The following is a 24,243-nucleotide window of genomic DNA, read 5'->3' as shown; positions in this document are numbered from 1 at the left end:
AAAAAAAAAAAAAAAAAAAAAAAAATATGGCTGATCCTAAGGGGAACAAGCTAATCCCAATATTAGTCACAGTATAGACTGCAATCTTAACATGTACACATATTTAGCAGGTAAACACAGATTATTCTGATTCTCTTTTATGAAAAACAAACTTCAGTTGAAAGCTCTCCAAGTGACATTTATAGAAACAAGGAAGAAACCATGGAGGAACTAAAGCAAACATGAACATATCATAATGTGTTTTCAGTTTCTTTGTAAAATAAATAACACCTGGTAAAAAGTGTTCTAGATCAAAGGTAGTCTGTCGATTGAAATGTAATGTTTTAGTGTATTAAAATTAGTGGGTGACTAATTTTACTTGCTATTTATTTATGACTAGTCATGATTGCTATTACTGTGACATTATAGGTCTGGTTCTCTGTTCCAGCAGATTTGCCGATTTCTGACTCTAGAACAGAACTTTCCTCTTGGTGGATCTTTCTATAACCTATGTGTCTGTGGCACAAAAGAATTCATACTCTAATGAGACTGCAGGAACCAAGAGAATGGTGGAAAATATTTTAATGTGGATAAAACTTTTAATGATGTGACACAGTGGTTCTTCTCAAACTTTATCTCTATCAGAATCCTCTGGAGGGCTTGTTCATGCACAGATGGCCAGGCCCTAGTCTCAGACGCTCTGACTTAGTGAGTCTGGTGTGGAGCCGAAGAATTTGCATGTCTAACAAGTTCCCAGGTGATGCTGATAATATTATATCAGGAATGACATTGTGAGAACCACTGTGTATGTGTGTGTGTGTGTGTGTGTGTGTGTACATATACACACAAATATACACATATACATATATATGTACGTGCAAATATACATACACACATATATAGGCACACACATATAAATACATCAATGGTATACATATACCATTTGATAAATGGTACTAGAATGGAAGTAAAAGTCACTTATTTAAAGGAACAGCTGATTCACAAGAGCTTAGAGTTATGTTTTTTGCCATAATGTAGAATTTGTCTCAATTTTAAGAAAAAGTTATACCTGTGGTAAATTTTGTATTTCCACTGGAATTTATAAGGTGTGAAAAATCATGTTGAATAATATATTACTTTAAAGCCCCTACTCACTCAATATAACATGCACGTGATTACATTTCCTCTTGAAAAGCAGAAGTCAAAATGGCCTCACTGAACTGATATAACATCTGTTAGTGGTTATGGCTGGTCCCCGACACTCATACTGATCATCTCTTACATTTAAGAAGGGGAATGCTTCCAAAAGAATTCAGGCAGGGACAATGTTTTACTTTCATATCAGGATATAACAAAACAAAGGAGACTCTCCTTAACCTAGGGGCAAATATAATTCAAAAGCCCTCATAATAATATATTAATAAATATGAAGGAAATATATTAGGAGAAAACATTTCTATACCTAAGACAATTAATACAAAATTACTGTGGACCTACTACCTCCAGGTAAATGTGCTAGGGGCTATATGTATATATTATCTTCAAATATGATTACTTGATAACAAAATACTTTTAATTTATTAATGCAAAAACGATAAATTTATGTTTATTTAGTAATCTAACTGAAAATGGAATAAACAGCAGCACATCATTGCTGAAAGTGATGTTTTTAAAGTACTTACAACCACTCAGGTATATTAAATACGATTTTCTTATATGTCAATATCTTGCCATTATTCTTTATAGCTTGCTGGGCAATTCACATCTAAACACATTTTGTTTACCTTCACAATCTTGATTAGTGTCTTCAGTTGGTAAATATGAAGCTGAAGGTCTAATCTATCAGCCAACCACACACAAATGACTTTCATGGAACTGCTGTACCATTGCTGGAAAGGAGGATGGGGGCGGGGGGGGGGGAAGAAAACAGAAAAGAAAACAACCTCTGCAGTATTCATTTAACAGATTCGGTAATGAGGGGGTAATGAAACACTCTGAAATGACCATAGATCAGCACTTGAAGTCAATAATGCTATAATTTCCTGTTAACAGAATTGTATGTTTTGCTAGAAAATCTGCTAAGTTGACCTAGGCTGTTCTTTACACGAATTAACATTACAGTCTTTTAGCTGTAACATATTCATGGGAAACCGTGTTTTTGCACTTACAGCCTAGCGGCCTGCTTCGTAATTTGTAGGTAACAATGGGTACTAAATACATGTTATGGGACTGAATGGGCTGCCAAGCAGCAGGAAAAAAACAGGTAAATTATTTTCAAAGGGAAATTTCCCATTAGCCTGTATGTTATGTAAAAATCAGAGTAGATGCCATCATGCATGTAGGCAATACCTAGAAATAGCACTTTAAAGGCGGGATGGCAAAAAACATCCACAGCTTACTCACCTCTAATCCCCAATCACACCTTTATCTACTATCGGTTCTTAAGTATTTGCCAAGATGGTCTAAAACCACCTAAAATAAAGATTTCCGATCTTAGGAAGGAACATTATCATGATGGAATTCTTGGGTCTTATAAGAATCACAAAAACAGATGTCAGTTGACCAAATTATAAAAGAAAACAATCTGTTTCATTTTGCAAGTGTTTTTGGAGGGTTCATATTTTCTCTCTGTTTATTATAACTCTCTTGGTGGGAAAACTGAAATTCTTCTCTAATGTACTTTCCTGCTCCTATATAATGCCTGTGAGTATAGTAAAAGGAGAAATTTTGTTCCTATTTTCAAAAAAGGGGCAATCTGCCATTAGTGATGGCATTTTAAGGGATTCAGTACTTACACGCCAGAGCCAGGTTTGTAATACTGTAAGAAAATAATGCTACTCATTCAGATAACTGTGAGAAATATCAATGTGCACGCAGCATTTAGGAAATGACAAAAGAGTTTTTGAAAGAGAAGGTATTTTGTGCCTTGCTTGTGTACACACAGTGACACTACAGATCACATATGTATGTGCATAGGTTCTTAGGTGTTCAAACACAGAAAAAAATCTTAAAAGATATTTTTCTTCCACAATAAAGCAGTAAATACAAATTTCTAAAAGAAATCTCAAGTGATAGAAGTGAGTCTGAAATTCACCTGGACTCGTATTTACTAACATCGTTCTAATAAAATTTAGTATAAGGAATGGTAGTTTAAGCATAATATAAAAATGAATTAGTTTAACATTTCATCAGACTTATTTCGATTAATTTGTTGGCACACTGGACACACATGCATAAAATGAGATAAGCTAATGAAAATGAATAACGGATTTACTGAATACTGTGATAGTAAATGGATGAATGAACATTCAAGTTTTTAAAATATGAGATGGGCTATGGTTGTTTAAAAACATATTATTCATGTACCCAGTTTTGCTTCTTCCTAATGATTACTTTCCTAACTTTCAGGACATGTAAAAGTATCAGAAATAAGTTTTATAAAATGAGATACTCCTAAGTTCTTAAAAAATAAACTGCTAAAAAATTCAGTACTTCAGCTGACATATTAAATCTTAATAGATTAGTATCTGGTATTTAAATTCTATACTTCCTTATTTCAAGTTATAGCCTCAACTACTTGAGTTCTATTTTAATGCAGGTAAGTACTCATAGGTATTGGTGATATTGAATATGAGTATACTGAATTAAAACCCTCGCCCCCAGCCCACCCTCCAAGTAACTTGAAAACTAAAATGTAGTCCTAACGGTTATGACTCTTAAATTATAGCGCTTCTTCAAGGAATAATTTTTTTTTTTTAGTTGGGGGGACAAAATACGATATATTGTACAAAGTTTATAACATACAAGTTAATCGGGCTGTTAGACTGTAAAGTTACTATATATATGGTAAGTTGCATGAATCTGAGATAAATGAAAATGCTTTCTTAAAATTACTCCATATGCATCTCACGTTCTTAAAAAATCCTTAGGTAATTTAAAATTAATGACACACACACACACACACACACACACACACACACACACACACACACCAAACAGACAAAACCACCAAAGAGAAATCACTAGCATTTTCCTATTTCTGGTGTTGCAATGGTTATGTTCTTCTTCTGGGTGGAGGGCCCATAGATTCCATTTTTTTCATCTTGAGAAAAAAGTCAGAGGTAAGTTAGCGCCATTCCCCCCAACCAAACCAAACCACGCTCCAAAGCAAAGCAAAAAAAATTTGAAAGGGGTGAATGTGCAGTGAAGTGTGACTGTTAGAAAATGTGCTTTCATTTTGGAAAAGTTAATTTTATAAAGCAACTTGTGTGACTATTCACTTTTCCTTTCAGGGGATGACAAGGAAGGGGCGCTGGAGCTTGCACTCAAGTCGTGGGTATGGCATTACTGCTTTATTCCCTGCTTGGTCTACTTAAGAATAAAGCAGTTAGTGTATATTTTACACTTTTTTCCTCCATGAATCCATGCCAGCAGCCTACCACTTTAACAAAATATATGTTTTTTTTTTTTTTTTTTTTCTTTTTTGTGGTTCATTCAACTCCTGTAAGGGCATGCCTTACTCACTTCATTTTCTTGAGATATCTCTTTTAAAGCAAAAATAAAAGGAAAGGAAAGGCTAGGGTTGACTCTGTGAGACCCCTGTATTTATTCACACTTATTGTGCATGACTGTAGACTGGTAAATCATATTAGCAGCCCGTCTCCCCATCAAGCTGCTACTTGCTTTCCAGCCCTGGGAAGGTTCAACAAATCAACAGGAGCACGGAAAACAGAACATCAGTCTAATCTAGTGTTTAAGGTGAAGTTTTCAAACCCAATCTAAGAAGATCTTTAGAGCAAGCAACAAGCTGAAGGGCTCAGAAGGTGGTATTGACAATGAAAGAGTGTTGAAATATTGAGAAGCGCAGCACTTGTGCATTTTTAATAACAAGAGGGTCAACAAGGACACAGCTCCCTCAGTGCCAGGAGTTGCCACTGACTATGGAAATTGCCACACCAGGGCTATAAACGCTTGCAGTTCATCGGCTTTCTTAAACAGTTCATCAGCTTTCTTAAACACCCTGAACCCCCTCAGTGGACCTTTAGTCTTGAATTAACAAACGAAAGCAATGAAAGAGGGTGCATTCTGAATGGCTGGCATTGATCCCCTACTGTGTCAGCACTGCTACAGGCCCTGAAAAACTCTCTCCATTGTCAATAGAAATTGACGAACCTCCTCTCCTAAATAGTGCAGCTGAGCCGGGCGGGATCCACGCAGCTGTAAAGGGCTCTGCTCTTGGGGCCGGGGAGCACTAACAATGGAACAAGCATGAGCTCTTTGTCAGCCCCAGACTCTGCAATTTTCTAACAAGGATTAAAGTTGTTTCTCGGCAGTGCTGGTGAAAAGAGATTTAGCAACATACCGTGCTTTCTTCATGCAAGTTAAAGAGAAGTAGTTAAGGAATTTCATTATTCTGTTGACTAGTGGAAATACAAAACAAATATATTAAATATGCACGGCTCCCTTTGCTGCCTAATTTATAACATTTTGAGGAGGATTCAATTAAATATAACACTTACTGCCTGGAAACAGGCGCTTCGCCTTTATTTTGGAAGTTTTATTTTTTAAAAAGTCCAGCTGCTTGCCACCTGGAATGAGGTCTCAATACATACTAATGCACAATGTCTTCAGACCTTCTGGGGCTGATATTCCTAAATCTGAATCACAGGACCACATAGGGTTCATATACTGCGGCTGCTTCAAGCAAATGATTTCTGTCAGAATGTGGCTTCTGATGATGATGGCAGGGTAAAAATAGTTGCTTTGCTGGGGAACAAATCTGTGATATATTTTCTGCTTAAGTGTTTAGCTTTTTATTGATTATGAACTTGGTACAACTAGTTGATATATTTTCATTCTTCTCCAGCTAGGCTCGCCTCAATAGGTGAACAACGGAAAAAAAAAAACCCAGCACTTTTTAGTGCCCCCCAGATATGAAATGGCTACATTTCCACAGTATGTGTGCATTTCTTCATTTATTTCAAGAGAAGCTGATAGTTTTACCAGAGTCAAGTCACCGTGTTGAAATGATATACCATCTAGAAAATCTCATCTTAGGAAGTATGTGCCTTTTAAATGTTAAGTTGAATTGGATAAAAGAATAACAGTTTTGAAAAGCTTGATAAATATAAAGCATCCTTTAGGATCATTCCGTGGCTTTAGAGGGCAACACATTATTTAGAAATGTTAATGACCTACAGTTTCACCAGTACATTAAAAAGTAAATAGAAATGTTTCTTTATACATGGAGTGTTCCTTTTGTCAATAGTACATCTGTTTAATATAACTAAATTCGTGGTCACTTCCCATTTCTAGGCACTAAAATGCAGATCTATATTAATGGTACATTTGATATAATAATACCAACATTTCCACCCTCTTTTCAAGCTAACCCACTGAAATGATTTGGTTCCACAAAACAGACCCTCAAAACACAAGCATTTTGAAAGTTTTAAGTGTGAATTTTGTGTTGGCTTGGAATAGGATTAAAGGCTATATTTAAGGAAAACTGAAACCAGTCTATTAGGTTAAGAATACAGGAAGTGTTCAACCCAACCTACATCTATCAACCAGCTAGCCCCGGAGGCGCACAGGAGGAGGGAAACAGAGACTCGCATCTGGACATGGAGGCTGAGGGCTGGCCGTGAACACACCAGAGAAGAACATCAACACAGAAGCTGCAGGGGCCGCAGTGCCAGCCCCTGTGATGCGACTATTTGCTTGACTGAGCCTGTCACTTGCTTTCTCTATGCCTCAGTTTTCTCATCTGTGATATGACGGACAGATTATATGAACTAGCTTTAAAATAAGATTTTTATGCTCTCCAGAAATACTATGAGATTAGATTTGACTGTCAAAGGAAGGGGCATGATTAGAAGCAATATAGCTTGTGATTCTCCTAAAAGAAGGGAAAAGCCAAATTGTTTTTTTTTAATGCTACTTAAATATAGCTTTGTTCATCTAAATATGCAAGTCTAGGACTCCAGAAGTTTCATTTGGCCTTTTAATGAAGTACAGACATATTATAAAAATGAAACAATAAAGTATAATGAGGAATAAATGAGATTTATTAAGAACTGTGAAGTATTCTTATTATTTTATAATAACAAATAATGTTATATACAATATATTATATTATATATTATATAATACTACTACTCTGATTATAAAAGGCATCTGATGCTTTTAAAAAATCCTCCATGGGAAGTTCAAGTGCATCAGTTAAATTTTCATTTGATTCTTAAAACAACCTTGATGAAGTGGTTATCATTCCTATTTTGCATGGAAACTGAGCTCACGTAGGTAGAAAACTGAGTTTAGATTAAGCAATTTACTTATTTAAGTGTATATAAGTGGCAAGGTTAAGATTCATCTTATGTCTATGCTCCAGAGTCCGTGCTCATGACTACTAGGTTATTCCATTTTCTTCTATGAAACAGTCTGTTCCATCAATGAAGTCTCTGATTTTTTAAGAGTAGTTTGATGCTTGTAGCAAACAACTAAGAAAACAACTCTACCATTCCTGGTGGTTCCTGATAGTTATCATAACACAGGATTGTGAAGTAATACAGGAGATGCTTGTTGTTTCCAAGAAGTCCATCACATTTTCTTGCAAGTTACTGTAATCTGCATTTCCAAAGGTATTTGTACACCTGATAATGTAATTACATAATGTAATAAATTTTTGGAAGAACCACACTCTGTTAGGGTAACCAACCAAATGGTTCTTGTGCTATGCATTTCCCACGTGTTTCCTTCTTAAGTTGTTTTAAAGTGCCATATACCCTAATGCTTAGGAATACTGGGAAGAATTTTTTTTTCACTGCAACAAAACAAAGCAATGTGGAAAGAAGATCCTTAGTTCATTCATGAGGGGACTCGATCTATGTGTGCAGTTTTCTACATCTTCTTTTTTAAAAATACAGAAGAGACAAGAACTTGATTCATGTCTTTTTCCTTCCATATTCAATAAACTCACATTCAGGGCGATTTTCATTTCTTATCTCTATGAGGAAGTCTGCAAAGGAGAGTTCATGAGTACTATGATGTCTGTTAAGAAAGGGAAAATGTAAAAAGTACTAACATGGGAGGTTTGGCATATAGTAGGTACCTAATAAATGCTTGTTGAATGCTGAAAAGTCTTTCCTGCTCTTGAAGTTCAGTACTTTTTTTTTCCCCATTACTTTTCTTTTAAAAAATGCATGAATATAATAACCAAGACACTTCCAAGATGCATTCAATCCTCTTCAGTTATAAAATAGGATAAGTTACATAACAGGGTAAGTTCCACAAACTGGGGGTTGCAAAAGCTCTTTTCCACTCACTACTATTTCATTAACCCCAAATTTCCTTTCTTCCAAAATATCCTGAAATATTATTAAACTAGCCTACCTATTCTCACACTAGACAAAGAGCATTAAAATCAATACTATTCTTCATTTTCATTATCCTCAAGTAGGCAAGTGCCTTTGTAAATTTATTCTGTGGTTCCTTCCCTGGTGCTAAAAAGATTAGTGATTACAAACTGAAAATTTCAGATCATCAGTTGTTCCGCCTCTCGCCTACTTATTGACAAATGATGCAACGCACACTGGTTTGGCTAATCTTTTGAGTAATCAATGGTTTGGTTGAACTCAGTGGTCAACCCAGTTACAATGGTGTGTGCACCAGTTTGGGGTGCAGACATAGACTATGAATGATTTATTTGGGCATATGACCTGTTCATCTGGTTGAATGACTCATCTTAAGTACTATATATAAAAGTTTGGTCGATATTGCATTTAAATCAATAATGTAGGATCTGGATAAAAATAAATTAGACTATTAAATGGTACAAGTTTGAGATAAAACCTAGGTCTGAGAATTAACGGTTAGCAAGTCTTTCTGCTTCAGTTTCCTTATAAAAAATAGGGAACAATTATTCCAAAGTCCCTCTTCCAGAGTGTTGTAGGGACTGGGATAAATAGCTACCTTCCGGTCTCTGACTCATGGTGCACTCCCACAGGACCTGAATGACCTGCTCATCTGCTAGATGTTGGCTTTCCCTATATCTATGGTTTTGGGGCATGCCAATCCCTCTGTCTGGACTTTTATTCCCATGTACGTTTCATTGGCCAGATTCACGTTGACCTTTAAGACTCAGCTCAACTATCATTTCTGCTATGAAGCCAACACTATCTCTTACCAGGTAGACTTAGATGCTCCTGTATTTCCTGCTCCTAGAACTCTGTACAGGTGTCTATAAAAACACTGCACAATGTGCCCTATGTCTGCCTCACAGGGCTGTGAGTATCCATAAGGCAGAAACCAAGTCTTTTTATTGATATCTGGAGCCCTTAGCAGAATGTCTGGCACATGACATGCATTACATATTTGTTGAAGGACTGAATGCTTTTAAATATTTGGAAACATAAACTGTTATGTATATAATAGTGGCAGGGCAGCTTTTCAACAGAAGAAAGATAAAAGAATATCAGAGCCAGGGGAACCGTTGACTTGAATTACATGTTTCATTAATAGCAAAATAATTTAATGCATGCTAAAGTTGTAGACATCATCAAAAAGTAAACAACTGCATCTGGCTAAAGAAATTTAACATAGAACTGAAAATGTGACAGTCTAATTTTGTTTTAAGTGATGAATTAAGTAAAGGAGAAAGTACTGTAAACTAACAAACCCCCATGTCTATGTACATATATGAGCGTCCACATATATACTCTTATACACAAAGATATGATAACATTATGTGCTCAGAGGTTGATGTGCTCAGCTCCTGGATTGGCCCTCAAGAGTCTGTCACGCATGCAGTGAGCTGCCCCTCCAGCATATGCTCAGGGGTATTGGTAGCTATTCCTGGGGGGTATCTGAGGCTGTGGGGCATATCTGGTGTATGGCTGGCAGCACTGCCTGTGCATTGACACCAAGAAGTGACATGTCCTGGGTGCTTTCAATGCTTGTTCGTTTTGTGAGAGGTGTTAAAAAAAAAAAAAGTCAGAAACATCATTGGTATGGCACTATTGACTTGAGTCAATAGGAACACGAGAGCTCTCCTGGGAGCTGGTATAAGCCTGGCTTTTGAGCAAAGAAACCATGAAGGGTAGAGAGGGAGAGCGTGCCCTTGGTGTACTGTCACAGCATTTGATATTGCAGGCACTAGAGCTAGGTACAACCCTTGCATTGGCCCTAAATTCTGGCAAGTTTCCAATCATCCACTTGCAACAGAGAGAAATAAATAAACATCATATTTAGATAATCACTATCATCTATTTTGAAAGGGTACTAAATTTTAATTCTCCATAGTACATCCATTTGGAAAAAAATCTATTAGTGTCTATTCAATAGATGAAAATATGAAACATTTTAATGGAGAAATTAACAAGTTTTTCAGAAGACCCACTTGGCCGTTAAGAATGTAAGCTCGCTTAGGGCAGGAACTTGGTGTATCTTATCTAACATTGCATTCTCAGCCTCTAGCAGTGTGTGGCCTCTAGAAAACAAATAGTGGTTGTATGAATAAATAATAAGAGGGGTTTTGATTTCCTATTTTAGTTAGAATCCTACCGAGTCATTGTGACAGAGATACCTAACTATGTGGGAGGAAACAAATGCCTAACGTTTTTTTTTTGCTTTTTTTGGGCGCACAGCATGTGGGATCTTAGTTTCCCAACCAGGGATTGAACCAGTGCCCCCTGCAGTGGAAGTGCAGAGTCTTAACCACTGGACCGCCAGGGAAGTCCCAATGGCTAACCTTTAAAGCCCAACATTCACTACCGTCCCTTGCACATCCTATTTGAAGGATGAATTGGATTTGTTTTCTAGATCGTATGCATCCAAAACATCAAATGAATGACCATCCTACATCTATAAACGTATACATTTTTAACTGTATAACATAGGCAGTAAGAGGAAAGTCAACAAGAAATATGGGTAGTATATGGGACCAAATTTATAAGGATCAGCAGAGCAAAAGTATGGGAAAGTTATCCATGAGAATGCATAAATAGGAATATGCCTTGAAAAAAATCTTGTTCAGCCACATTCAAATACTGCATCCTGTTCCTGACTCTAAACCCTAAGCATGACCGAGAACATTTTGAGAAGTTTCAAAGGACAGCCACAAACATGATTAAAGGGCTAGAAAAGGGGCCTATGAAGAGAAGTTTAGCAAATAGGGATTATTTATCCTGGAGTAGACAAGTATGACAGGTGCCTTAATAACAGTCTTTATATATAGGAAGGATTATTCCCTAGAGATGCTGGCTACCTGCTTTTTGTTCTCCACTGAGAGGAAAAAGGGAAATGGGTTTAAAAAACAGCATGAAGAATTTTGGTGACGTAGGGGTTAGAACTTGCTTTATGTCAAACAAAACATTTTGCCCATATTTAAGAGAGCAAAATTTAGATGGTCTCAATTAGGGCTGGGCTGAGATCAAGAAATTGAGGGCTCTCTGGAGTTTAGGTATTTATAAGTACCTGTGAAAATTGTTCTTTTACAGAGTTTCCTTTCAATGCATTCAGTAAACACACGGTTTTTCCCACAATGATGCTGATTTACTACAATAGCCGTTTCCTTACACGGATTTTTTTTTTTTTTTTTTTTTTTTGTTGGACGTAGTCAATAGTGGCAATCTGGCTGCCACTGCTCTGCCCTCTTGTGAACGGCACTGACCATGTAGATGGGGCTGCATGGAAAGCTTGCAGAGGGAGTGTCTGACGGAGGAGGAGTTCAAAAGGCTACCAGAGAAAATGGCTTTAAAGTCGTGTGTCATTTGCTTATGAAGTTAGGTTTGAAGAGAAGAACGGTAGCTATCATTTCTATGAAAACATCACACTGGTCAACTGAAAGAGATGCTGGTCTCAAGGGAGTCCTGGGTATTTTCATTAATAAGTCACTGGTTGCCAGATGCAGTGCAAGCATGCAAACCACCGAGGAAAAGCCAGGCTCTGCGTGGAGAAGTCAGAGTTTTCAGACCATATTACATGTGAAGCCAGCATGAAATCAATACTAAATAACTTTTGAAATTGCTCAACATGTTGCTTGTAATTATTTCAACTATCTTTGATAAAATCAGGAGGGAGAATATTCTAATTTCTTCCATGACTCTTAAGTCACTGTTACCGGCTTGGGTGAATGGAAGCAAATGCATATTTATGCGTTCGGTGTTAAGAAAAATTTCTCGATGAAAATGCAAGTTTTGACATTTTCCATTCATCAGAGAGAGTTTTACTATTGCTAAGAGATTTTAGGTGATCAACCGCAATTTTTTTTTTTTTTCCTATTCAAACCAAATCCTCAGATCAGTTCACATGTGAGTTTTTTTTGTTTTTTTTGTTTTTTTAAATTCTGAGCACAATTAAAGGTGAGTTAAGGCTCTGGTGGAAATCTAAAGAGCATCAGCAAATCTGAGCACTGCTCAGCTTTTGAATTGCTTTTCTACTTCTCAGTTCTTTTAAATGGTTTTCTATGGCAGGAACATTTTTCTTAATTAGTCACAGCTAATTAGTGTTCGGGCATAGACAAGTAATCAGAAATGTCAGAGCTGCAAGGCTACATCTCCCTAATCCTTTGATAATAATTTAGCCTCCTGGGAGGGCCCCAAGCTGCGGTAAGTAGTGACTGACAATAAGGCAAAATTAGGTGGGCAGCAGACCATTAGGATAGAAAAATAAAAAGCACTACCCTATCCTGCTGCGTACCATCAGGCAACTAACTGCACTGCCAGATGAGGTGCCTGTTTAAGCCTGTGTTGTTAATTAGCTGATTCTACCAGACCTGCCACATATGTCCAGGTGCCTCATGCAAAGATGTGTATTTCTGGGCAAGTGCCAAATGACAATTGTGTCCCGTGATCACATTTCAAGAGTCTAAGGAAGAAGTCCACATATTTCTGGAAGATTCTTTTGAATTATTAAAGAAATAAGATCAACAAGCTACAATACATTTTCTTGTTGAGTTTCTTTTAGGCAATTAGGCACGCTTATCTCAAGTTTCTCAGGTCTTAATTCACCAACAGCTTAGATTCAAATGAGGGCCTTTGGCCGCAGAGCCGCGTCTGGACTTGCCAAAGCTATTTTGGCACACAGCGTACATCAAAAGTAGATCCTTTCATAAATCCTTACACTTACAAATGATAACATGAAAATAAGGATTATTAACTAAAATGAACGAGAGAGCTGTAATTTGAGAGCAGAGGTTTTGAAGAGAAACAAACTTTGAGGGGAAAAAAGAAAACAGCTAAGGAGCAAGCTCTGTATATGGCATTTATTGAGGCAGACATGACCATATACAGAACAAGTCTGACTACAACTGTCTTAAAAGACGTCAAACAACTTCAATGGGAGTCCGAATACTGTGGGTAAAACAAAGCAGGAATATACTTAATGAAAATAAAAAACACCACCTGGAAAACAATGTGTTAAAGCAGCTAAATAAGACATTGTTCAAATGTAGGAGCTGTGAGATGCCGGTCCTATAACACAAGTAAGAAACATACAGTTAAACTTCTTATCTACCTTTAGCGCACAGTGTGGCCCAGGGTACACGACCTAACAGTAAGTAGAAATAAATGATCTCAAATAGTCTCAAGTACATCACTGAGCTTCTATCATCCATCTTTTCTAGTGATGGAAAAGGAAAATAATGGAACGACGTGAGAGCAATGGTAACATTTAATTTTGAGTGTTGATAGGGAAATCATGATTGGGCATAATGTGCCAAAGTTAATGCTTTATATTTGACTTCTTTTTACATAGGGACAAAACCAAAAAGAAAATACTCTGTAACGGGAAGCTATGCTGATTTAGGCAGGTATATAACAACTTGCTCGTCATTTGAAAGTGAAAGATCATTGAAAAGAGGAAAAGTGTTATTTTCAAATCGACATTCACATATAAGAGAATATATCTATAATATCATGGAATGATAAGAAATGCAAGAAGGCAAAGAAGTCTTCTTAACAGGTCTTAACGGGTTCCAGCCTGCATTTCTAATAATGAGGTTGATTACATACACAAAGAAATTCATCCAGGGAATATGACTGAAAAAGTAGACGGTCGGTTCTAAATATATCCTACTATCTAGCAGCCATTCTTACCGATGTCCTGTTGATTTCATGTATTCTCGGGAAACCAACATGATCAATTTAATTTTTAAATAAGTTAAGAATAGTAGTGTCAATCTTACTGAGGATAAATAAATTCTCAAATCAAAAATTTGGGCATTGGTGTGAAACAGTAAACTCAAAAATTCTGAGCATTTCCCCCCTTTTTCTTATTTGGGAGTCCAGAGACAAACAAGAGCATAGAAGTGCAAAATTAGTTTTATTTTGAAAAGCATATTCACTTGCAATAGTTTCATTTTTCTTTCTTACCATATCTTAAAATGGCTACTGAACTCACTGACATAGTTCAGGTCGATTTTACTTAAAATGTTTAATTTACAGTTTCTTTACTGAAAAGAATTCTTTTCAAGGGAAGTCCTAAGAAATTAATCCTTCATAAAACACTATTCGGATGAATATCACTGATTAATTATCATTTAAAGAATTACTTTTAATTTTAGAAGACATCACAACACGGTTTAAAAAAAAATCTCATTGAGATGAAACTCCTCAACAATTAGATATTTAATCAGTTTATAACACAAGAGAATGTTTAATCTGCATGATTTACCAATTAAATACTGCACCCTGATGTGTCTTCAGCAACACGAGAGCTAAATCGAAATTGTTTCAAAGGGACACAAGACGGGAAATGCCCTATAAATGCACAGAGGTTTAGAGAGGTACGTAGGTTGAGTGTCTCTCCTAGACAGCAGGATGCACTTCAGTCGACCCCTACGGGCCTCAGCATTGTAATATTCTTGGACATTAGGAAGTGACCACAGAGGATGCTCTCGTGGCGATTACCGTGGTGCCAGTTTTGATTTCTGAAACATCACCACTTTATGACCCAGAGATCCAAAGCTCTCAGGGAAGTTGCCCAGCCTCTCTCCTGACCCATGGGCACTTGGGGCTCTCACTGTGTTTGCTGAAACTTGAGAGCGTGGGAAGAAACATCATAGTAGGCATTAAAAATAGAACTTAAGAATTAGAAAATCATTGCCATGCCTTTATATTGGGATCAGACAAGTTGTAGATGGTTTTGATTTGATAAAATTTTTTAAACAGCTACTGACAATGATGTTTTATACACTGGGGTAAGGGAGATTGCCTGCAAAGCAGAACACCTTCTTTTGGTGAATCCATATTCTCTTCTGCTACAGAACTTCCTTTAGATTTCTCTTACCCAGATAAGACACTTTTTTTTTTTAATTGAAAAAGTAGATTTAACATGTATATTTTTTTCCTTTGGCTAAATTCAAAACATAATGGTAATAAGTGAGTATAATTTTTTCTTTTTTTAAATTTAAGTATAGTTGCTATACAATATTATATAAGTTACAGATATACAATATAGTGATTCACAATAATTAAAGGTTGTACTCCATTTATAGTTATAAAATATTGGCTATATTCCCCATGTTGTACAATATAAGCTACAAGAATATACTGTGCAACGCAGGGACTATTAAATTAACATATAGATTTTAAACAGCTTGTGCACCACCAATGACCACTTGACAGGCAAAGACAGCCTCTGTTTAAGATATTCTGGTCACTCAGAAAGACTTAACATGAATACAGAATATATGAGTTCCAACCATTTTTCTAAATGTAGGGTTCAGAACCATGGTGGTAGCTATACAGAATGTCAAATGACAGTCTTTATATAGAATCTATTTTCTACTTATCTACTGTAATTGCTACTGCTTATTGCTCTCACCTGGCCATCACAAAAAAACTTAAGAACTGATTGCTACTCCGGGGTGCAAGACTCAGCATGCAACCACCCAGTAACTTTTGGCGCCACTGCTAAAATTAAAACTAATTTAATTTGTTGGTTTAAAATCTGGAAGGGATTTCAGAAACCATCTGGAGTTCTAGACTAGCTTCTTCAGTTTATATGTACTACCTACACTGAGTCTCAAACAGATGACATAACTTCTTGAAGCTCACTCATCCAATTCATGGCACAACTGTAGCTGGAACTGAGGTTTCTGGATTCCTGGTCTAGCCCTCTTCCTACAAACACTGTTTTACCCCTTCAAGTTTTCTAAGTCTGAAGTATGGTAGACATAACATGGACTTTGAAACTAGAGAGACACAATTTCAAAGTCCGACTTAACAAGTCCTTTATTGTCTCTGGGTGGGAGATTCCTTAACCTGAAAATAAGGCTAAAATGGGGGTGATGGCATCTACTCAGAAGGTTAGAAATGGTGTAGGTCAAGTATCTAGCACATTTCCTGGTACATGGAGGTGCCCTGCGAATAGTAGTGGTGACAGGGAAGGCTATTATAATGATTTTGACACTTTGAAAAGATTAGGGATGTGCCTTAATCAAACTTAGTACCTTCCATTAAACAGGGGATCTGCCATCATTTACTTACACTTTTTTGAAGTTACTTCTGTTTTAAGCAGAAAGTGTTTTGTAAGTTTAACCACTTATGGAGTAAAGCAGAATGTCTTGATATTTATCCTAATATTAACTGTTTTGATCTTCAAATGATACTTTTAGTTTTACTATTTCAAGATTTGATGTAAACGTCTAAGATTATCCTATCTATGGTCTTGCAGATAATACAGATTTTAGTCATCCCCCTCTCTGACACATTGAAGAAATAAGAAAACTTCCATTAGGGGCTAGAACAATAATAACAGCAGTGTGGGATGCTCAGGAAGCAGAGTCATGGTGTATGGCTGGGGTGGGGTGCTGCACATGGACAACAGTAGAAGGTACCATTCTCCTTTGTAGGTGCATCCCCAAAACAATGGATGCAAATCCAGGGCAATGGTCATTTTTTTTTTTTTTGCGATACGCGGGCCTCTCACTGTTGTGGCCTCTCCCGTTGCGGAGCGCAGGCTCCGGACGCGCAGGCCCAGCGGCCATGGCTCACGCGCCCAGCCGCTCCGCGGCATGTGGGATCTTCCCGGACCGGGGCGCGAACCCGTGTCCCCGGCATCGGCAGGCGGACTCTCAACCACTGCGCCACCAGGGAAGCCCAATGGTCATTTTTTTGACCTTAGTCCCTGGTACAGTTATTTAAACAGAACCCTAAGGTATTTAGCCACAAATATCAGGAACTAGTTAGATGCTTAACTGATCAAAAAGTTTCTGAGGCCAGGAACACCACAAGTAATTAATTACTACTCTCAGGGCCAGTTTCAGAGAATTTTCAGCAGTCTTTTTCACGCATGAGGCATCATGCGGAAAAAAATTCTTTAGTAAAACACAAGCATTCTTTTCTAAAGTGTTGGTGTTGGTGGCAGGATGGGTGTTTTGTAGAATAATTGTTTTATATAGAAATACTGCTATGTGTTCTAGAACGAAGCGAACTTCATCTGGATAAAAAGCATATCTTTTGTAAGGAGTTAAGCTCTCATATTTCATGACCAGAAACTGCAGGCCCTGTACTCTCATCTGGGTGGGTTAAAACCACTAAGTATTGACTCACTGCAGTGAGTGTGCGCATGTCTGCACGCAGGCGTGTGAGTGTGTGTGTACACATTTTCTTCTGCATCTGAAGGTGGGAGGCTCCATTTCCTTACTCAGGAAGCGAATTGGAATAGCAAAAGTTTGTCATGATGCCTGAATAAAACTGTTCAGTCTTTTATCTGTAACAGACTAAGGTTGCTAACAGGATTTATAGGGTCATTACTTTCAACTGTTTCTTGACACCTAACGATATTATTTTAAGCTCCAGCCAAGTGGATTTCCAATAATTATATAACGTCTCTCAGTAATGATCTGTTGCTTAAGATACACATTCTACTTTACCTTTCAACACATACTTGATAACCTCTCATTTACTAACTGTAATTGAGGCAAATTCAGTCTTGGCTAATTAGGGGCCCTCGGTACCCCTTCATATGTTATTCTTGGTGACATATCAATAGAATTACAGTTTACTTTTTATTTTTAATTACAGTAATAAAAATGTGCAACTTAAAAATATTAGAATGTTTAAGGACATTATAACTATTTTACACAAAACAAGTCCAATGTTCTACTGGGGATACACAGAATGACAAAACCTTCACAACCAAAACAGAATGGTTGCTTGTCAAGGGTTCCTTTTAGAAGCAAACTCACAGCCATGTCTGACGCTTAGGCGTTGAAAGGAAAGTATATGCCTATCACCAGGACAATCAAACTAGCACACCATTTGAATGTTGGCCTCCTGGCATCCGCTTTAGTTAGCTCTGTTTGTTATTGCTGCCGTACAAAAAGCCTTCAAAAGAAGTTTGGTGAATGAAGGGGAGTTTAAGTAGGAAATAACTTTATGAAGAAAGAAATTCTGGGACTTCCCTGGTGGTGCAGTGGTTAAGAATCTGCCTGCCAATGCAGGGGACATCGGGTTCGAGCCCAGGTCCAGGAAGATCCCACATGCCGTGGAGCAACTAAGCCCGTGCGCCACAAATACTGAGCCTGTGCTCTAGAGCCCGCAAGCCACAACTACTGAGCTCGAGTGCAACAACTACTGAAGCCTGCGCGCCTAGAGCCCGTGCTCCACAACAAGAGAAGCCACCGCGATGAGAAGCCCGCGCACCGCAATGAAGAGTAGCCCCCGCTCACTGCAACTAGAGAAAGCCCGCGTGCAGCAACGAAGACCCAACGCAGACTAAAATAAATAAATAAGTAAATAAATTTATAAAAAAAGAAAAGAAAAGAAATTCTACCTCTGTTACAATCTGATGGCAAGCTTTCTAGTAAATAGGTCGCCAAGACAAAAAATGGAAGATGTTAAGAAACACACACACACACATACACACACACACACACACACACACAGTGGCCTATTTCCAGAATGACTCCACCATTTTTTCACCCTAGAAGATGTGCTTTAGCTATACCAAGAAGAAACATAATGGGAATAACGTCAACTCAACTTTTCTTTTCTGTTCAACATTTTTGAAAATTACCACATAAGCAAAAAAAGTAAAAGAGAACTTGGAAGTGAAACATATGCTTGTAAATTCAGAGCAATACCAAGTGGAAGCAGAAGTTGCTAATATGGTTTCAGTATTTTGTAAAGGAGCCAGCTGGATGGGTGATAATTTTTCTACCCCTGCAGGGCATCAAAGCTTTTAGGAAATCATTCTTTTCACACATATTAACACTTAGCTTATTAAAACAGATGATACTTTTATTGTAAAACAGCCTGGGTAGAGGCTAGAAACATAAAATATGAAAGATAAGGCTCATTTTGACCACCCAATCTGACAAACAGCAAACACTGACATGACAGACCATGGTGGAGATGATGATGTAGCAGGACCTTCTGTAACTGCCACAGCTGAAGTGTCACCATGAAGCCCGTGAATTGCTGTTATGAAAACATTTGCAGTAACTTGCATAATTAAATGAAACTGCCAGAAAAGCATTTCTAAAATGCAGAGAAGATGTACATAAATAAATACAGTTCAAAGCAAATATTACATTTCAGAATCAGCACTGTACTGAATTATGCCAAGTTATGTCACAAGCAAAGTACCATTTCCTTTGAACTTACTGCTGAATAATTACAAATGAGTGACAACATTGTTGGTGAAATGGACTGCTCTCTTAGTCTCTTTTACAGGTACTTGGTGAATGAAACGTGTTGATCAGGGCATCTAAAACCACAACCTCCCCATTCTAGGAGCTGCCATGCCTCAGTGAAGACCTTCAGGAGTCCACAGCAGTATTCTATCTGTTAGCAAACATCAGTACTGGAAAGCAAGATGAAAATGCACACTAACAGTACAGTGGCAGATATCTGCCTTTATTGCAGCTTATTTCTTTGTTTAAATGAAGACTATTATATTGACTTAAGAAAAACTTTTATAGTAGGGGCCAAATTCATGACAGTCTGATTCTGTTTATGGACTGCTGCAAAGGCAAGTGATGTAAACTATACACAACGGTAACTGGATATCATCTTGCTTGCTAAAATTAACCTTAGAAGGATTTTGAGACTCTCACTCTAATAGTGACGGTTTTCAAGTATAGAAAAAAGCCAGTTAAGGCTTCTGTCAGCAGTCAAAGAAATAAAATGATCAACTATATTAGCTGCGTAGAAGAAAAAGAAATAAAGAGAGTCTGCTTTGCAGACATACCATCAAAGTGTAACTTTTTCCTTCACAGTACATCTACAAAGCCAGCATGATTTGCAAGGGTAGTTACTTACATCAAACAACTTTTCTATATACATTTCCTCATTGACCTTTTCTCGAAGAATATCCTGGTTTTGCCGAACAAACATAATATAGGTGTCTGCCAGATCCATTCCTGGTTTCTGTTGTGAGGAAAAAGCACAGGGAATAAAACAATATCAGGTCTTGATTGTGAAAATGTTATTTAATCACCATCCTAGAATATCATTCCTTATATCATTTCAAAAGTTACAGTAGAGGGCTTCCCTGGTGGCGCAGTGGTTGAGAGTCCGCCTACCGATGCAGGGGACACAGTTTCGTGCCCCGGTCCGGGAGGATCCCACATGCCGCGGAGTGGATAGTCCCGTGAGCCATGGCCACTGAGCCTGCGCGTCCGGAGCCTGTGCTCCGCAACGCGAGAGGCCACAACAGTGAGACGCCCGCATACCGCAAAAAAAAAAAAAAAGTTACAGTAGAAAAATATGCTTAAGATCAAATCAACAATGGACACCTTCAAATTCCATAATTAAAGTAAATAAAAGTTTATTCTTGAGGTCTATAACTTGAGGTCGTAGTTACTTATCATTATTAAGATGATTAGAAATATGTGGTTGTAAGCTAGTAGATACTCTTTTTTTTTTTTTTTTTAAATGGCTGCCTTGCTAGGTCAATATGCCAAGCAGTATAAATGAATACATTTTTCAAAAAAATTCCCACATGCAATAATCATTTCCTGATTGTAAGTTCAATTTCCTTTTCATCATTTCTGGCTCGTTTATCTATATATATTTTTAAAAAATGTTAGCTTTCCTTGGTTTGCCTTCCTCAACTACTATGGGTGTTCAAGGAATACAAAATAAATTTTCTTATTAGGAAGATATTGAACAAAAAACATTTAATGCATTACAAAGTGAAATGCAAATCAAAATTTTGTGGGTTACCCATTGCTTCTACTCATCCATATTTATCAATACTACCTCAAGGATTTATATTATTTTAGAAATGCAATAAGAATATTGATGAACTAGTCTCCCATGAAGAGCCAAAGATGTGGATTAGATAAGTTTCCAAAGTTACTCAACATTTGGTGTCTTCTAATATTAGACAAGATAAGGCAGTTAAGAGAATTCCTCCTTGCTACAGAGTCTACAGAATCAGCACCAGGGAGGGACGAAAACCTGAATGGCTCCTAAAGAGTTTTCCTTCTAAATTTATCTCTAGTTCTTCTTTTAGTTTCACAGAGCTGGACTAGATGATCTGTATACTCTATACCTGGGGTTGATTCAGTCTGTACTGAGTAATTCATTTAATTAGAATAGGACAATAATAATGATGAAATGGTAGAACTGATGCCCGAATAAGTCAATGTCAGTCGTGCATAATTTCATATCTATAGGATGCACTTATAAACTCCATCAATGGACTCTTTGTAAAAGTAAATAATGTAAGGAAACCAGGTGAAAGAGGATATGAATCATTTAACTATTACTACTGCAGGAAAGACAAGATATACATCTGAGTGATGCTAGGACAGGAGTAGTGCCTTTTCCTTATATGAAGGACAAAGTTCTTATCACTTCTTTTTCCGGGAGGGGATTGTATTTTATGTATTGATACAATGATAAAACTGCCCATCTCTTAACCAGTGCACAGTATAGACATTGGGCATATCTCATTAATAAAAATTAATTTGATTTTTTGGTAACACAGTTATTTCTGGGCAATGAAAATCACAGAAAGTTCTTATATATTTACCTCTTACATTTAGCCTAAAGGGAAATTTATACCACATGGGCTGAAGGATCCTTTCAAACATAACCTTGATATAACAAAATTCGTGACTAGCTATAATCTGAAACAACTATTTATATAAATGTCTTCACTGATCTTTCCTTCCAGAGCATCCATACACTATGTAGGAAATATATTCCAAACTTAATGGAGACAACTTACCAAATTCATGCCTTCACTATTTTTCTACATAATTCTCATAAGCAATGTCTGAAAGTTTAAATAATTACAAGGCTACTCAAGAGAAGCCTAGGTTATTTTCTTCTTTGGGGGCGATGGGTGTTATACGTAAGTTTTTCCAGTAAAAAGGCAGGGTAATTTGTACAAGATTACTAACTACTATTAACAGTTGAAGACAACTAGCCCATAAGATAAGCATTTCTCTCCGTGCCTCTCAAATTTGTCAAGACACCGAAAGTGCAAACATTCAGAAAGGATACTGCCGCAGAATGAAAATGACAGGAGAACGACTTTCTATACATGATAACAAGTCAACTCCACATCTGAGTTTCAGTCAGGTGCCTAGAAACAAAATGCTGCGGTATAATACCAAGGCAGCTGGGCACAGCCCAGAGGAACTGAGAGTTAAGAATCAACACATGAGAGGCGTGCCTCCTCCACCATTTTTCCCCACAGCTACCCCATTTTTATTTCTGCCTTTCAAAAGAAGAGTACGCTTAGAAGTTTAAACTAGTCAATCACTTGACCCATCAGACTCACTGGAAACTGAGTTACAGCCAGGAGAAATGGAGAATGATGGCTTTAAACACTTGCCACAGACCCAAAGGTAATTTTTTTTCCGTTTCCTTGATCACTTTTAAGATAACATTAGACATCATGAAACACTGTCCAGGAAGAATTTATCTTTTGCCATCTAAAACTAACAAATACTTCATAGTTTAAGCCTAAAAGAAAACTCAGTGCTATTCCCTTTGGCAGACCCAAGGGATATAATACTGAAATCTGTAAGCTGAGACAGTTCTACAGCTCTCTAAGAAAATCACAACCCTGGTTGAGGGTGTGAAGTAAAGCTCATTTAAAAGTTTATTTTAACAAATTAAGTGTTGTCTTTTTCTTCTTGTTTTTTTCTTTTTGAAATTACATTTTCTCCCCTTTGGCAAATTAAGATCCACTTGCCTAGAAAACAAAACCTACAATTCTTACTTTCCTCATTAGCATTATTTCTTCCTTTATCTTTGAGCTGTTTACGTATTCTTGAAACTGTGACATACGGGAATTTCACACCTAGTGAATATATTTTCATGTAGCTTGTGGCATGAGACTATAATCATTAAAAGAATATACACAAGTAAGAATAACTGCAACAGCTGGTGACATTTACCAATTAGAATTATAGTTCTTTAAAACACTTTATCCTTCCTTTGGTGTATGAAGGGTAATTATCTCTGATAAATTGCTGAAAAAGATGTAATTTTCCTTTTAAACAGTTTCTACTTACAGTACAAACGTGTTTGGATAGAAGACATTATCACTGGTTCAGTGCTCCTTTGTGCAAAGACTGTTTTATGGCAGTGAGATCTACATATTTTGGAAGTCACTGCGTCTCATTCCATTATTACATGTTATCTTATTAGGAAATAAAGTTTAGTTAAAAAAGCAAAAAACTGAACACACTCAGTTAAGTTTTTGTTTGCTGGTGTGTAAATGAAAAGCATGCATGTGACTGCATCACCAGGTAGAATAAATACTGCTACACATTCTGGTGCAAGTGGGTGTCTCCAACCTTATCGAAGGAGCAGCCTGTTAAACTTCAACAACTGTAGATATGGATGAATTTTTTCAAGGATATTTTGTTCTGGACAGCTACATTTAGAAATCTTTTCTATATTTGTAATTACGGTTTTCTTAATGAACGAGAAAATAACAATTAAAAACCACATAGCGAGCACATTATGTATTAAATACCACTAAGAGAGAGTAAATGTTGTTTTTCATTCTCCCATTTAAAACTTTGAGATCACGCAGCGTAGAGAATGGGATTGAGGACACGGGGTGGGGGGACGGATAAGCTGGGACGAAGTGAGAGAGTGGCATGGACATATATACACTACCAAACGTAGGGTGGATAGCTAGTGGGAAGCAGCCGCATAGCACAGGAAGATCAGCTTGGTGCTTTGTGACCACCTGGAGGGGTGGGATAGGGAGGGTGGGAGGGAGGGAGACGCAAGAGGGAAGAGATATGGGAACATATGTATATGTATAACTGATTCACTTCGTTGT

The 24,243-nt window shown here is 37.2% G+C and overlaps 1 protein-coding gene across 16 annotated transcripts in view; it reads right to left on the bottom strand.

Annotated features, from left to right (window-relative positions):
• CADPS2 (calcium dependent secretion activator 2) overlaps positions 1–24,243 on the bottom strand; it is a 552,734-nt gene that overhangs the window by 6,025 nt on the left and 522,466 nt on the right. For 13 of the 16 annotated variants that reach the window (XM_028489806.2, XM_055084855.1, XM_028489809.2 and 10 more), the window contains 2 exons: positions 20,247–20,354; positions 1,764–1,868 (listed from right to left, as the gene is read on the bottom strand). In XM_028489806.2, the coding sequence (XP_028345607.1) occupies positions 1,764–1,868; positions 20,247–20,354 (213 nt within the window). Of the gene's footprint in view, positions 1–1,763; positions 1,869–19,206; positions 19,464–19,608; positions 19,789–20,246; positions 20,355–24,243 lie in introns of those variants that run through there. The other 3 variants (XM_055084856.1, XM_055084858.1, XM_055084859.1) reach the window with 3 other exon arrangements.

This window comes from Physeter macrocephalus, chromosome 5 (assembly GCF_002837175.3).
Source record: "Physeter macrocephalus isolate SW-GA chromosome 5, ASM283717v5, whole genome shotgun sequence".
NCBI lineage: Eukaryota > Metazoa > Chordata > Mammalia > Artiodactyla > Physeteridae > Physeter > Physeter macrocephalus.
This window is presented reverse-complemented; position numbering and strand designations above follow the sequence as displayed.